The sequence below is a fragment of the Psammomys obesus genome, unplaced genomic scaffold (assembly GCF_907164565.1).
Source record: "Psammomys obesus unplaced genomic scaffold, mPsaObe1.curated_primary_1811, whole genome shotgun sequence".
Classification (NCBI taxonomy): domain Eukaryota; kingdom Metazoa; phylum Chordata; class Mammalia; order Rodentia; family Muridae; genus Psammomys; species Psammomys obesus.
The window spans coordinates 44127119-44142048 of NW_026585644.1; the positions used below are offsets into that span (position 1 = coordinate 44127119).

A 14930-nucleotide genomic window follows, 5' to 3' on the forward strand; every position below is an offset into this window, starting at 1 on the left:
ACAGGCAACCGAGCCTCCAGAAGAAAGGTTATATTACGTCCTGTTTTCTCATCTGTGAAAGAGTGGGCTGGATGACAAGATCGCTCTGTCCTTTTCAGCTCGAGCACAATACAAACCTAATTCTTAGGATTCCATGCTCCTCTTTGGTCCAAGTCCATACTTCGTCAGGAATAGAGAAGACTCTGTACAGAGAGCTAGAGAAAGGACGGACGGAGGGAAGGAGGAGCCACTATTCTTTACTCTTCCATCTGCTCTCAAGTCATTTTCATTGGCAGTGGCAGGGTGGAATTCAGTCATCGGGCTAAAGCAGCATCCTCACAGTACATTCCCATCACTCTACAAGAACATTTTTAAAATGACCCTAGCTTTGTTTTAATTTTGGTTTGAGGGGAGGAAAATTCACTATAATCTTTTCATTTGGATAAAAATACAATGAAAACAACTTGAAGCATCTTGTCTGTAAGCTGGAGCTAACGTGGACTAATGAGCACAATGCTAACGGCGTTGAAATGATCAGCTGAGGCACTGATAGAACAGTGCTTTCAGATCGTGAGGTACAGCTGGTGGTGGCAGTTTGCATGCGGCAAGCACCACTCTTTCCATTTCACATGTTCTAACACCGGGTCCTCACGGATACTAGAGGACTAACCATCACACAAATGTGATCACCTCTTTGCCAGAGGAGGAAATGGAGACACTGAGTGACTGGACTAATTTGCCGTAAGTCACTGTCAACTAGTGATGAAAGCCAGGATTCTGTCATTTTCACTCAAGCCCCTGATTTCTGTATCACACTGTTGTCTTCCTGCAGGAAGACCACAGTAATTTTATCGCAAAAAGGATGCCGCATAGTAGGTTTGGCTTTGCATGTTCTACAGTGCTTGAGAAACAAGACTAGACCCACACTGCAAGGAAGCACAGCAGCTTTCTGTGCCCCAGGAAGCAGCAGGTAAATAAGCCGCTTTGCAGTGGTGATTTGTACTGTCTCCGGAATCAATCATCAGCACCACACACTCAGGTGATTTTAGGAGACTGTTACAGTAACTGCCCTGTTGGGCCGACTGGACAGGTGCCAAGATGCACCTTTGAGGCTGCTACTGAACCACTCCTTGTTAAAGCACTGTCCAACTGACAGTAAGAATGCAGGCAGGACTGTGCAACAGCATGACCTACCCTGCTTACCACATGCAGCTGGAGTGAGGAGAGCTGGCTCGGTTTGATAAACAACTGAGAAGACACGGGACAGAATCCCCAGGTTCCTCTACCTGTTGTGTTCAGCAGTGTTCTGTATGGACATGTGAGAAGAAGCACTATGTCGAGCATATCAGGCCCTCACCAGGAACAGAGTGTCGGACACACTGCATTTGCAGAGGTGAGAGGAGCCAGGGTTAAGTCTGAGGGGCTCCTCTACGGCACATGACCTGATGAACCTGGACTGGTCCTGCCAAAACAGCACAGGGGCTAAGTCCACACAGAAGTGCACTTTGGGCCCTAGAAAAGCGTGTTGTGGAAATAATTATAGTTCCTAGTCTTTTGAACAAAATGTAGCAAAAGAAAGAGACCAGAAGGATAAGACATTTAAAAAACAAAAACACGCCTTGGGGAAGAGATACTCCTGACTGAATTCTTTTAAACCTAGAAGAAAAGGGCAGCAGCTGATGTATTAAGAAGCAGCTTCCTCAATGAAACAACATCCAGAACTCCCAGGTCACAAGCTGGCGACACCATTACAGAATTAGCATACAGGTCATTAGCAAAAATGCCATTCCTGTGAACAGAAAAGAGCCTACCTTCTAAGCAAGAATCACAACATTGGAGTCAATTTTATTCTGTTAACTGAATTAGCTGATAGAATCATTACTGTTTTCAAAAGGGAAATAAACCGTGTACCTGAGATAGCTTCCAAAATAAGCAACAATATTTGGGTGTTTGCAGTCCTTCATCATAATGATTTCTTGCTGTACAACCGCAAAGTCTTCTCCTAGGACACAAAGCAAACAGGTTGGACATTTAGTAGGTAAGATACTCGTTTACATCTTTAAACTTTAAAACATGTGAAGGCAATTATACTTATGATTCACTATAACATAACTAATGAATTTTATATCCAACACAACCAATGCCTTAATAGCATTACATTTAATAACAATTTCAGGCCTGACTTGAGAGGAGTATAGTACCTTGACGAAAAGTACAAGTGCCCATCCCAGACTTCTGGGTCCCAGTTCTGTAATCATTAAGTGCTTGGACAAATTACTTACCTCTTTGCGCTAATTACTTACCTCTTTACTTCCTGCTCAGTAAAATAATGACAACTGACCTCACAGGACTAACCGAGTTACTAGCTACAAAATGCCTGACAGGGTAATTTCCATACAAACATTTCTTGCTAGTACTAGCACACCTGGGCACTGTTACTTGGAAATACATATTACAACCACAATCTTCCCTAGAAAATACTCATTACTTCCCTTTTTTACTAAGCAACATTTGGCTGGTTGTGTTGGCACATACCTGTAGACAGGTTGGAAAGGAAGAGGCAGAAGAATCATTCAATAGCACGGAATAGAAATTCAGCATAAAGAGGCAGTCCTCTAGAAAGGCAGAGAAAGACCCTCGGGACATCAGGTGCATGAGCTCTGAGGCAGTGGAAGGCCCACACTCTAGCAGTGTGGGTTTCAGGTGACCCTTGTTCTCAAGCACCTTCTACCTCGTGCCTTTCCCAACAGTGGCAGGCTGGGAAGGCGTTCTATCTGCTCTGCTCCTGACTTGCCCAAATTCTTCAAAATGGGACCAGGAAACCTTAGGCAGCATCACATGTTAGGACTGTTCAAACAGCACTTGTCGTGAGGAGAAACAGAAGTGCAGGGAGGGCAACGTGAACCAGGGCCATGTAGGGAGAGATGAGAACACTCACACCCAAACCAAAGCAACTCAATTTTCAGTATTATAATTCACAGACACCCCAATAAAATGAGTATTAATGACTGTTCACCTCTGAAGCATGAGGCTGTCCGAGTGAGGAGCCCTAACACCTCTGGCTGTAGCATTTTCCTAAAGCCTCCTTAGGAGGCTTCCCAACCCCACCCCACTGTACACCCTAGTTATAAGGGAAGAAGTAGTGGAGAAGAGATGGTTTGCCAGGACCTTAATTGCTTTAATTTGTGTGTACAAAACCACAAGTCCTTGGAAGGAGGACAGGGAATTCTCAAAACTTGACATCACTGAGTCTTCTTATGCGTTCATTTTGCACCCTAAGAAGAAATTCAAGTTAGAAATAACGGTCGTCATGAAACTATGGGACCAGGACCAAGTTTTGTGGTGAAATACTTTGGAGGACTGTACACTGCCGTTTCACCTGTCCTAGATTATCACTGACTGCAGTCGAGTGAAGGGCTGCATGTGGTCAAGGCCTCATCAGCAGAGCATGTGACATTCAGTGGCTGAAGCTCTTTCTGGGGCAGGCTTGAGTCACTAGTGGTCATTATAGATAAAATGTTAGCACTCAATGGTACAACTGAAGGACAAGTGGGCCTTACGTCCTCTGGCAAGATGCAGATACATCTGTGCAAGACCAGGGCTCCTGTGTTATGGAGCCACCTTAGCAGACTCCTCTTACCTATTAACTACAACAAATGTCTTGTACACACACATCTGTGTTTACATCTCCTCTAGGACAGGAGCAGGCCTAACTCATTTCCGTATCCTTAGCATTCACACACACAAGCATGCCGTTCTTCCAGGGGACATCAGTTAAGAAAGCCAGCAGTGGGGTAAGATTTAAGCAACTGGCAAGCCTTGTACTTTGAGCCATTTACTCCCCCTTTTCCTATTAGTGGCTTTAAGCCTTCAACAATGCTTCTTATGAAATGTTATTGATCCAAGAACATACTCCCTCCCCCACAAGTCAATACTAGGATTGCAAGTAACTAGTCTAACATTTCAAAATCCAAAGGAAGCTTCCACACTTTCAATTTCTAAAGGTAAGGGAAACATGTAAATTTAGGTAGTAGAAAAAAAAAAAAACCCACAACAACACAGCTTAAAACATTAGTAAATCAAAGGAGTTGAACAACTGACTCAAAACTTTCTTCAAAGCTTGTATGAAAGTCCAAAGATACAAAAACAGAAAAAAATAAAAATAACAAAAATAAAGCCCCTAACATGCCCAATTAGGGAAGAGTGGTAAGTTAAATCAGATAGCCTCCTAAACTGCTTTTTAGATTACACCAGTTTTTGAATAAAATTTTTAGCTATTAATATGAATAATTTTTCAGAAGATGCACCCCTCTTTCCGCCTCCCCCTCTGCAAAAAAACAAAAACAAAAACAAACAAAAAAACCCTGAGGTAAACAGGAAGGCTGGCAAGCAGTGTTCAATAAAAGTTAAACTCTAGTTAACAGAAAATTCAGTAATGGTCTCTAGAGGTCTTTGTCCCAGAAAACGATGAAATTGTTATGTAGCAAAGGGGTTTGCTCGTACAATAAAAGTGATGACCCTAAAAAAGGGAGACCATCCTCCTGTCCAGGTGAACCATGCTGGAGACAACATGACAACTGGAGTAGGACAACACCCTGTAGGCTCTAGAGGTGGAGGACAAGGTCAAGAGCTGGAATGTTGCTCCAGAGGCTGGAAAAGGTGAGAAAACAGATTCTCCCTTAGAAAGACTGGAACCAACATAAAAGCCAATGGAACAGCTAAGTCTAGAGATAAGTCATGTACATGTGATCAAAAGCCCTTTCACAGGGTGCCAACATACAAAAAGGAAATGGCAGGGTTTACAGGAAGGAAACATTTTATATACAAATATAAATATAAACAATTTTATTTGTCATATTTTAAATTTGAAATTACAAATAGTAAGCTGAGATGTCAAGAAGCTGGACCCCTTGGGCATGGTTGCTAAGCATATGAAACTGTACAGCTGTACTATACTGTACTCTTGTGGGCGACAGGGAGCCCACAAGAGATGACCACTCAGTCATAATTTATAGCCAACTGAAAGACTTTACTCCAACTGGCTGGACTACACGGAGGTGTTGGGTTAGGTGTCTTGTGTTGGTCTCTGCTTGGCCCCCACTGTAAATGTTACAGCGTGGGGTGCAAAGGTATCTCGGCAGTCAAGGAGCACCACAAGGTCACACTGCACAACAAACCTCGCACAAGAGATTTATCGGGAGGGAAAAACCCAGGAGGTGGCTACCTCTGCTCCACAGGACACAGGGTTTATACAGGGCTTCTTGAGGGAAGGAGGGTGGTGTGGAGCTATTCCAGGGTGGCCTAGGATTAGAAGGGTGATATAGCCTGATCTTGAGGCAAGCTGAGGGATTGGTGGGATTTTTTTCCCTGTAGGGCAAGGCCTGGCCACCCTCCTGCCTTGGGGCTGGGAACAGTAGTTAGCGCTGTTAGGGAAGGCAGGCAGCTTGGCCCCTGGAGCTGAGGCGGGGGGTACTTGTGAGGCTTGAGGGTTTAAAAAGTTTAAAGTATACAAAGTTTACAAAGGGAGTATCTGCTCTCCACAGGGAAAGCTTTCCCTGCCACCAGAGCTGGCATGAATACCCAACAGCCATGGCTGACCATCTTCCTGTCAGCATTAGCCTGATTGTTGATTCTTATTCTCACTGGGCTCACAATGGGACCCTGCATTCTCAACTATATGGCCAACTACACCTAACAGAATAAACTCAGGTAAGCTATTGATTCTTAGGACGAACTATGCTCCCACTAAAACAGGACAAGTCAACGATTTGACTCATGACCAGTGGAGATGTGACAGGACAAGACAATGCAGAGGTTCTTCCATCTTGAATTTTTACTGAGGTCATTTGATCTTATTGATAAAAAAAAATTAGCAAACTCAATGGTAGGAATCTAAGGTCAAGATGCTCCAGCTAACTTAACTTCTGTTAAACTACGCACTTGTGCAGCTAACTCATCTCAGCTCCTGCTAACTGGCTGCTTCTGCGAAGCGCCCCTGAGCTAGTGAATGAGATGCCAGGACGTGGTTTTTGGTTTTTTGCCGTAGACATGTGGGCTACACTTAAGACCCAGTGTACCTGAGTGTACACTTAGGACCTGAGTGTAGTCCCAGCCACCTGGAATACAGCCTTTCAATTGCTATAAACTTTGTCTGAGTGGTGATGAGTTTCTGAGGTTTCTCCAAATTAGGTCCAAACAATTCAACAATACTGCTTTTTAGTAGATACTCAAAAGAACTGGAAACAGGGTCTTGGAGTATTTGCACTCTCCTCTTTGTTGCATTACTTTTCACAATAAAAGAGGCAGCAGCAACTCTATTATCCACTGAGAAGTGGTAAAAAAAAATGTGATACATACACAATGATATATATACATACTCACAATGAAGTATCACTCAGCCATAAAATAAAAAGGAAACCCTGTCATGTGCCTTGTTAAGGAACATTCCTGAAAAGAAGCTATGTCTACCTGTGAATGAAAAATTCCTGGATGGAGTCTGTGTGCAGAGACTGATGGACCAACTTGGACTTTAGTACTGCAGAGAGACTGGAATTTTGCAGGTTCAGAAGTTAATTAGCTTATCTTGGGCTAGTTCTATTCTTCTGGAACATCTTTGCCCCATTCTGTATAGGAACAAAGACCTTGTGATAATAAATAAAAACCTTTTAGAATCTACTGACTTAGGAGACCACTAGCTTTTGCCAATTCAAAAGCTAAGAACGTCACGGGATAGCATCTTAGACCTGCAGAACACCATCCCATCTTGTTGCACCCACCAATGCTAAAATATTTTAAACTTGCCCCGGTTTATGAATTTCTTTGTTCTGTAAAAACTATAAAAACCCTGTGAAACTGCTTCCGTGTTGGAACATGGAAACTGGGTAAATCTGTGTTCCTGGGTCAGGGTCACTCAAAATGACCAGAATAAGCTATCTCTTATTCTTTTTAAAATGAGAATTGTGTTTTTATGTTGACAGCCTCAACATGAATGACGTGAAGGCTAATATGCTAGGTGAAAAGCCAGTGACACAAAGAAAAGTTCACCATGACTCTCACTTACATGAAGAACTGGTCACTACCAAAGACTGGAGGAAGGATGGGGTGAGGAATTGATGTTCTAAGGGTACAAATTTCAATCATACAAGATGACAAACTCTGTTGTATAATATTCTTCTTATAGCAACAAGACTATTATACACAGAAATTTGTTAAGAGAGTGGATGTCAGGCAAAACTACTAAGAAAGAATCTTAGGGACGCAGAGAAGTTTAAACATGGACTGTAGAAAACAAACAAGGTTTGTATTTTTTTTTTTTTTTTTTTTTTGTTCTACTGCTGTGGCATTAAAAATAAAGAAGATAAACCTGATGGACATCTTAGGCTTCATGTGGGCCCACTAGTTAGGGGAGTGGGAGCCATCTCTGACACAGACTATGTTGCCTGCTTTCTGATCACTTCCCCCTGGTGGGACTTCCCTGCAAGGCCATAGGGGAGGAAGAACTCAGTCCTCATGTGAATAGATGAGCTGGGTTGCTTGGTTGGGGACTCCTCTTAATTCTGAGGAATAGAGGAGAGGGGATACAAGAGGGAGGGTAGGACTGGGAGGAGAGGAGGGAAGTGCCTATGACCAAGATGTAAACTGACTTAATTAATTAAAAAATAAAATAAAAAATAAAGTGCTAATAAGTAAACTTCTCTTGAATTTGACAGCTGAACAGAAACACAAAGGTAGAAAAGAGGAAGAAAGTGCACATAAAATAAAAGACCCTCAGTTATTTTATTTCTAAGCCTCGTTCATTTCAGGGGTAAATATCTAATTTATCCAGTATTGTCTGCCTGGGGTTTATAACATGGTCTATTACAGCAGAGTGGCTAAGCAACAACCCACCCTTTGAATAGTATCATCATAAATGATGTAATGACAGCTGTACCCATAACGACAATAAACACAAGGCAGCGAGCAGAGAGCAAACAACTGGTGGCCAGGGATATGCTAAAGTGCACAGGTGCCAGGTAAGTCCTTTCCCTAAAGGCTTGTCACTTATGATGAAGCATAGAGGATGGAGTGCCTCACCAACCCCTAGAGCCAGAAAACTAACACCAAAAGCTGACAGGGGAGAAAGGCCAGAAAATACTACTTTGGAAAAAAACAGTGGAATGAGGTCTTACTGGCATCTTGTCGCTTTTAAATACTGAACTGCAATTTAATGCATGCTGCTCTCACAGGAACAAAAATAAAAGTTCTAATCCCCACCCCACGAATTTCCCCACTCATCACTGTCAGTGTTTTTCACTGTATTGGAAAAGAATAAATGTTCTCAATTTGCAGACTTTCTTCTATAGCTGATAGTTAATTAATACTTATCTGTCTGCATTTACATCCTACTTCAGTAACTGGTGCTGTAAAGGATACAAGTATTTCTATATACGCAGCTTTAAAGATTGACGGTAAGCCACTAAAAAATAACTTAGGCCTATAGCAGATCCCGCCCCTTATCAGAATCTGACCATAAAGCCCAAGTTTATGTGCACTGAGCTCTATGCTGCTCCCCAGCTTCAACTGGACCATTTATCTTGATCCATCTTACATTTTGTTCAAACTAGGTCTCAACAGTTGGCAGTGTTCTAACCCAAGCAAGTTTAAGACCAAAGAGACAGACCTTTAATCTCACAAAATCAGGTTCACTGACGCACTGCAAACGAAGGAAAGCACACAGCAGAGGAACTGTGGCCATCTCAGCAAGCGCAGGACAAAACAGTCATTACAGGACAACCCTGTTTGGACAAGAGTGGAGCTGAGGTGAAGTCCAAACAAAGCAGTGTTCTGATAGGCTTAAAAGTAAACCACAGCCTGGGCTCCAAAACGAAGGCAAGGTCCTCTCTTACGGACCATGAAGTCACGACAGCTACACTTGCTTTGTCATTCAACCATAAAGAAACACAATACTTTTAAAGTTTATTTTAATCTGTATGAGTGTTTTGCCTGCATGTATGTTATCTGTACCACATTTGTTCTTGCTGCCTGAGGAGGCCATAAGACAGCATTGACTCCCTTTGGAACTGGAATTGTGGATGGCTGTGAGCCACTGTGTGGGTCCTGGAAACTGAACCCAGTCATCTGTAAGAACTGCTGACCCGGGAGAGTGGTGAGAGAGCCCCAGGACTGCCAGGATCCAAAAATCCCAGCTCTACATTAATAAGGGCAAAGTACTTTAGTTTCTTTAACTATAAAAAATAGGGTAATAACATAAGGATTAGATGAGTCGGTGCATGCAACTCAGTACAGTGGCTGGCACAAATTAAGTTTAAATAAATGTTAGCTATTAGTAGTAACAAATGCCATGGCTTAAACTAACTCATCTTTATCTTCCATGCTCATCTTCATACCTTGCTCATTAATTTGATTTATCTTCCAAGTATTTATTGAGTGCCTATGAGATGCTAGGACTCTCGTGGAAAATCAAGCTCGCCTTCAGAGAAACAACAGTCTAGTGAAGCCTGGGGCACCATGTTCGTATTAATGGTTCCTTTTCTTCTTAATGCTAAGAGTATGGATTTATTGTGGGGAAAGATGCCCCACTCCAACGACCTGTCGTGATGAGACACTGAGTTCTTTTAGGACAATAACATGTTTTGTTACCAAACCCTCCAACCCTAACCAGGAATGGTCTTTAATCTAATACTCAGTACTTGTAGCATTTAAAAAAAAAAAAAAAAAGTCTTGTCTTTTTTTTGGGGGGGTGGTGGTGAGACAGGGTTTCTCTGTGTAGTCCTGGCTATCCTGGAACTCACTCTATACACCAGGCTGGGCTCAAACTCAGAAATCTGCCTGCCTTTGCCTTCCCAGTACTGGGATTTAAAGGCATGCACCACGACTACCTGGCCAAATTCTTGTCATTTTACTGTTAACATATTCATGCGTCTTTCTTTCATATCCTTCTGATCCACACATGTGCACAGCAAAAACAATTGATATCACATGAATAACCTGATTTACAGTTAAGAGTGGTGAATCCTCTTTGTAATTTAGCACTTTCAGCACTAAAATCAGGAAAATCTTATGCAAAAGCCAATGGAACTGTCACCAGTTTTCAGCAGGTGTTGTTAAAGAAACACATCACTAAGCACAGGGAAAATAAAGGTCAACCAAAACTCTCCAACCGTCTAAGTACTGATCTAACAAACCCCAAAATCCCATAGTCCTGTGGCTCCAGACCTCATTACAGCCCAGCTCAGAGCACGTACACACACACACACACACACACACACACACACACACACACACACATACACACAGATGGTATGGATATACACATACATGTACATACAGCACAACACAATGACATTTACAGCTAAGATCTCCAAACCTGTATGTGAGCAACAGCTACATACTAGACTTACATATTTCCACAGCTGATTTTTACTGGACATATATCAGTGTCAGATAGTATATACACATATTCATATAAATTCATATATGTATCCATATATGCATATATATATATATGAGGTGGGAGGGAGCAACAAGAACACTAATCTCCATTCTTCATACCGTTTCACGTGTTTCTCTCTGTCACTGAGCCTCCAGCACATTATGCAATTCTCATTTGGGCTGATAATTGCGTCTTGTGGGTTTAAAAAGAAAACAGCCCCACTTTGACCAGAACTCACTTCCTCTTCAGTTCCCCACCTGGCTGCATAAACATTATACTCTCTTACCTCCCTGTGATACATTGTGTACCCTAGAACAACCCACCATAAACCAGTCCCTCTCTGCCCAGTGCTCCACATCTGACTTGCCCTTTTCACAGGAGGCCTTGAGAGGAGACTCTTTCCTGCCATCTCCATTTTATTTCCTGCCATTCTCCCACACAGCTCCTTCAGTGCACTGAACTGCTCTTATTAAATCTACCAAAGCATGCTCAGTCCTCAGTCCTCACTATAATCTACACAGCTCTTAGCATCATGCCACAGTTTTCACCCCCACCTTCCTTCAAGGCTTTTTTCCTGGGGCCTGACAAAACACTCATGTTTATGTCCTACCTGAATGACTTTGGTAGCTCATGCTCAAGCTATCTTTGCTGAATTCTCCTTCTCTAGTAGACCTCTAACATTAGAATTAATCTTGGTCTCCAGCCTCAGCCCTTTCTTCTCTATCAACATCATCTTCCTGAGTGGTATCATCCCTATATCTTGCTTTAAGAGCTAGTTATATCCTAAGGATCTTAAAACTGCACCACTGGCCTGACTTCTGGAACTACAGATGTACGGTCACTGTTCAGTGAACACAGGCATGCTAAGACATGTAAATCACACAGAGCAGAACCCAGTTACTGGTCATACCAATCCTGTCTGCCAGGCCTCTAAAAGCCTTCCATAGGGTCCTCTTTATCACAGTCCTTGGGAAATCTATGATCCAGTCCTATTTTTGGAAGCCACTTCATTCCAGTGGGAACTAGTTCACACTGATGGCACCATGCTGGCCTGTCCTCTATCTTTGAGTTTGCTCTCTGTTCTTACTTCAGAACATTGACCTTGCTTGTGATTACCTGGAATGGTCTTCCCCCAGAGTATTCTATGACTGTGCTATCATTCAAGTTTCAGGCCAGTGCCATCTGCTTTGAGCAGTCTCCTGACACCATGACCTTGGCTGAAGTAGTCTTCAACCTCTTTCAACCATAGCACCTTATTTTAGCTCAAGGAATTAGCTTCTTTATTTATACCTTTCCATACTTACTGTGTCACTGTTAACTAATCTCTAAGCTTCTCAAGGGTCAGGCTCATCTGCCTTAGGTATCATGTCTGGCACTGGGTAAGCAATGAATAGCTATTAATCAAATGACTGACATGAACAGATTTTTTACAAAATACAAGGCCAAAAAGTTATATATGGTAGAAAAAGAGAGCCAACCACTAGCCCCAAAGGAAAGGCAATTAACAGCAGAAGAACACTTTTGCTAATAAGAATTATACTCTAATGCTCACAAAGGCTTAAAAAAAATCCTGAAAATGTTACATACAACCTTTCTGTATAAGGTATTCCTAGTATATATCTTCCTAGAATTCTTAAAACATATAGCCATCAATCAGCCCCAAAGTTGATGACAAAACCACTTCTACAAAAACAGAGTGTATCCTTGTAGCTAGGTGTGGTGCCAGAGTCAGGTATAGCTCTATGAGTTCCAGGCCAACCTTGTCTCAGACAAGAAAACAACCTCCCCCAAAACAAAGCAACAAAAACAAACTCCCCACAAATAAACAAACAAACAAAATTTGGCTTGGCCAAGGACTAGAGAAATGCTTTTGTATTAAGAGCACTGACGGATAACCTAGAACCCCTGCACAGATGTAGCCCATGGCAGTTCAGTGTCCAAGTGAGTTCCCTAGTAATGGGAACAGGGACTGTCTCTGACATAAACTGATTGGCCTGCTCTTTGATCACCTCCCCCTGAGGGGGGAGCAGCCTTACCAGGCCACAGAGGAAGACAGTGCAGCCACTCCTGATGAGACCTGATGGAGTAGGATCAGAAGGAAGGGGAGGAGGACCTCCCCTATCAGTGGACTTGGGGAGGGGCATGGGGAGAGAAAAAGGAGGGAGGGTAGGATTGGGAGGGGAAAAGGGAAGGAGCTACAGGTGGGATACAAAGTGAATAGATGGCAATTAATAAAAATAAAATAATTTTAAAAATTAAAAAAAAAAAAGCACTGCCTGCTCTTCCAGGAGACCTAGGTTTGATTCCCAGCACCAATATGGTGGCTACCAAACATTTGTAATTCCACACAGTTCAACGGGCACTGCACACATGCAGTACAAAAACATATATGTAGGCAAAGCATCCAAACACATAATAAAATAAAAAAAAAAAAAGGAAAAGATGACAGTTTAGAAACAGTAACATGGCCATATCATGGAATCTTATGTAAGAAGTGGGAAATAGTAAGATCTGGAGAGGACAGGAACTCCACAAGGAGAGCAACAGAACCAGAAATTTGAATACAGGGGTCTTCCCAGAGACTCATACTCCAAGTTCCATGCATGGAGATAACCTAGAACCCCTGCACAGATGTAGCCCATGGCAGTTTAGTGTCCAAGTGGGTTACATAGTATGGGAAGAGGGACTGCCTCTGACATAATCTGATTGGCCTGCTCTTTGATCACCTCCCCCTGAGTGGGGAGCAGCCTTACCAGGCCACAGAAGATGACAACGCAGCCACTCCTGATGAGATCTGATAGACTAAGATCAGAAGAAGGAGAGGAGGACTTCCCCTATCAGTGGACTTGGGGAGGAGCATGGGTGAAGAAGGGGGTGGGAGGGTGGGATTGGGAGGCAGGAGGGAGGGGCTTATGGGGGATACAAAGTGAATAAAGTGTAATTAATAATAAAAAAAAAGAAATAGTAACATGGAAAACTACTCATGATACACAGCCAAGAATTCACAACATACTAAACTACACAGGGAGGCACAGCACAGTCCACCCTGAGGACAAATTACAGAACAGGTTATCTACCTTCTTAAAACAAAACAAAAACAAACAAAAAACACAGAAAAAAGACAAAAAGAAAGAGAAATCTGCAGATATAAAGACTACAGACATAAGACACATCAACAATTTCCAATTCAGGGACTTTATTAGTAAGAATTATCAATATTATCAGTTGTCTCTTGGCTATATATTTATCACTTGAAAACTCTGTATGTGATAAACACATGTGTGTGTGCGGGTGTGTGTAAGGCTGGTTTTCTGGTGTATGACCCTCTGCTGTATTCCCCTGAGACAGGGTCTCTCCCTGAACCGGGATCAAGGCTGAAGAGCAGGAAGCCCCAGGGATCATCCAGCTCTGCCCTCCGTAGTGCATACATAGTGGGGTTACAGGTCTGGGTCACAGCAGGCTTTTTTTGTGTTTGCTGGGTGTTTGCATTGGGATCTTCATGTTTACACAGAAAAACAAACAAACATGGTTCCCTCATTGATGTAAAAGTCAATGATATTTTAAGTAAATTTGCCACGGTTTGCAACCACAACTATCAATCAGTTTTAGGATAGTTCACTCTCTGTGAGACTGCTCAAGTCCACTCCCTGTTAACCCATGCACCAGCAATTCCAGCCCACTAACCTACTTTCTAACTCTAGAGGTTCGTATACATTTCCCTGAATATTCCACCTGAGAGAATCAAGCAATGTACAGTCTCCAGTGTCTGGCTCCTTTCATTTAGCATTGTTGAATCTGATGGAGCATGCATTAGTAGGTACCTCGCTACTGTCTGTACCTAAGACATTTGATCCATTTGTTCCCCAGATACAATGACTCCATGATAGAGATATTATGAATAACGCTGGTCAAATGTGTAAGGTGTGTGGCTAGACACAGAGCATGACTGCTGAGTCTATGGTAACTTAACAGTCACTTTTAAAGAAGAGCCAGACCCAGGCATAATGGCACAAGTCTTTAATCCTAGTTCTCTGGCAGCAGAGGCAGGTGTTATCTCTGTGATTTCAAGACCAGCCTGGTCTACATAGTGAGTTCCAGGACAGCCAGGGTTACACAGAGAAATCTTGTTTCAAAAAACAAAACAAACAACAACCAAAACCCAAAACGAACAAACCAACCAACAATAACAAAAAGCCTAAAGAATTCCAGAGTGCTAGCACTGTCTCACACTCCCACCAGTAGTACGTGAGGGTTTTTGTCTGTGGTTTATGTTTTCATTTCTTATTTCCTCTATACACTGAAATATTAAGGGTAGAAATGATTTGATGTTTGGGATCTGATTCAAAACAACCCAGTGTGCTGTGCTGTGCTGTGGTGTGGTGTGGTATGGTGTGTGGTGTGGTGTGGTGTGGTGTGTGGTGTGCTGTGCTGTGGTGTGTGGTGTGGTGTGTGGTGTGGTGTGTGGTGTGGTGTGGTGTGGTGTGGTGTGTGGTGTGGTGTGTGGTGTGGTGTGGTGTGT

At 42.6% G+C, this 14930-nt stretch overlaps 1 protein-coding gene across 2 annotated transcripts in view; it reads right to left on the reverse strand.

Moving 5' to 3' along the window:
• The window catches only part of Map4k3 (mitogen-activated protein kinase kinase kinase kinase 3), a 149644-nt gene that overhangs the window by 74696 nt on the left and 60018 nt on the right, over positions 1-14930 (reverse strand). For both annotated transcript variants that reach the window (XM_055618857.1, XM_055618848.1), the window contains exon 3: positions 1891-1981. In XM_055618857.1, the coding sequence (XP_055474832.1) occupies positions 1891-1981 (91 nt within the window). The remainder of the gene's footprint in view (positions 1-1890; positions 1982-14930) is intronic.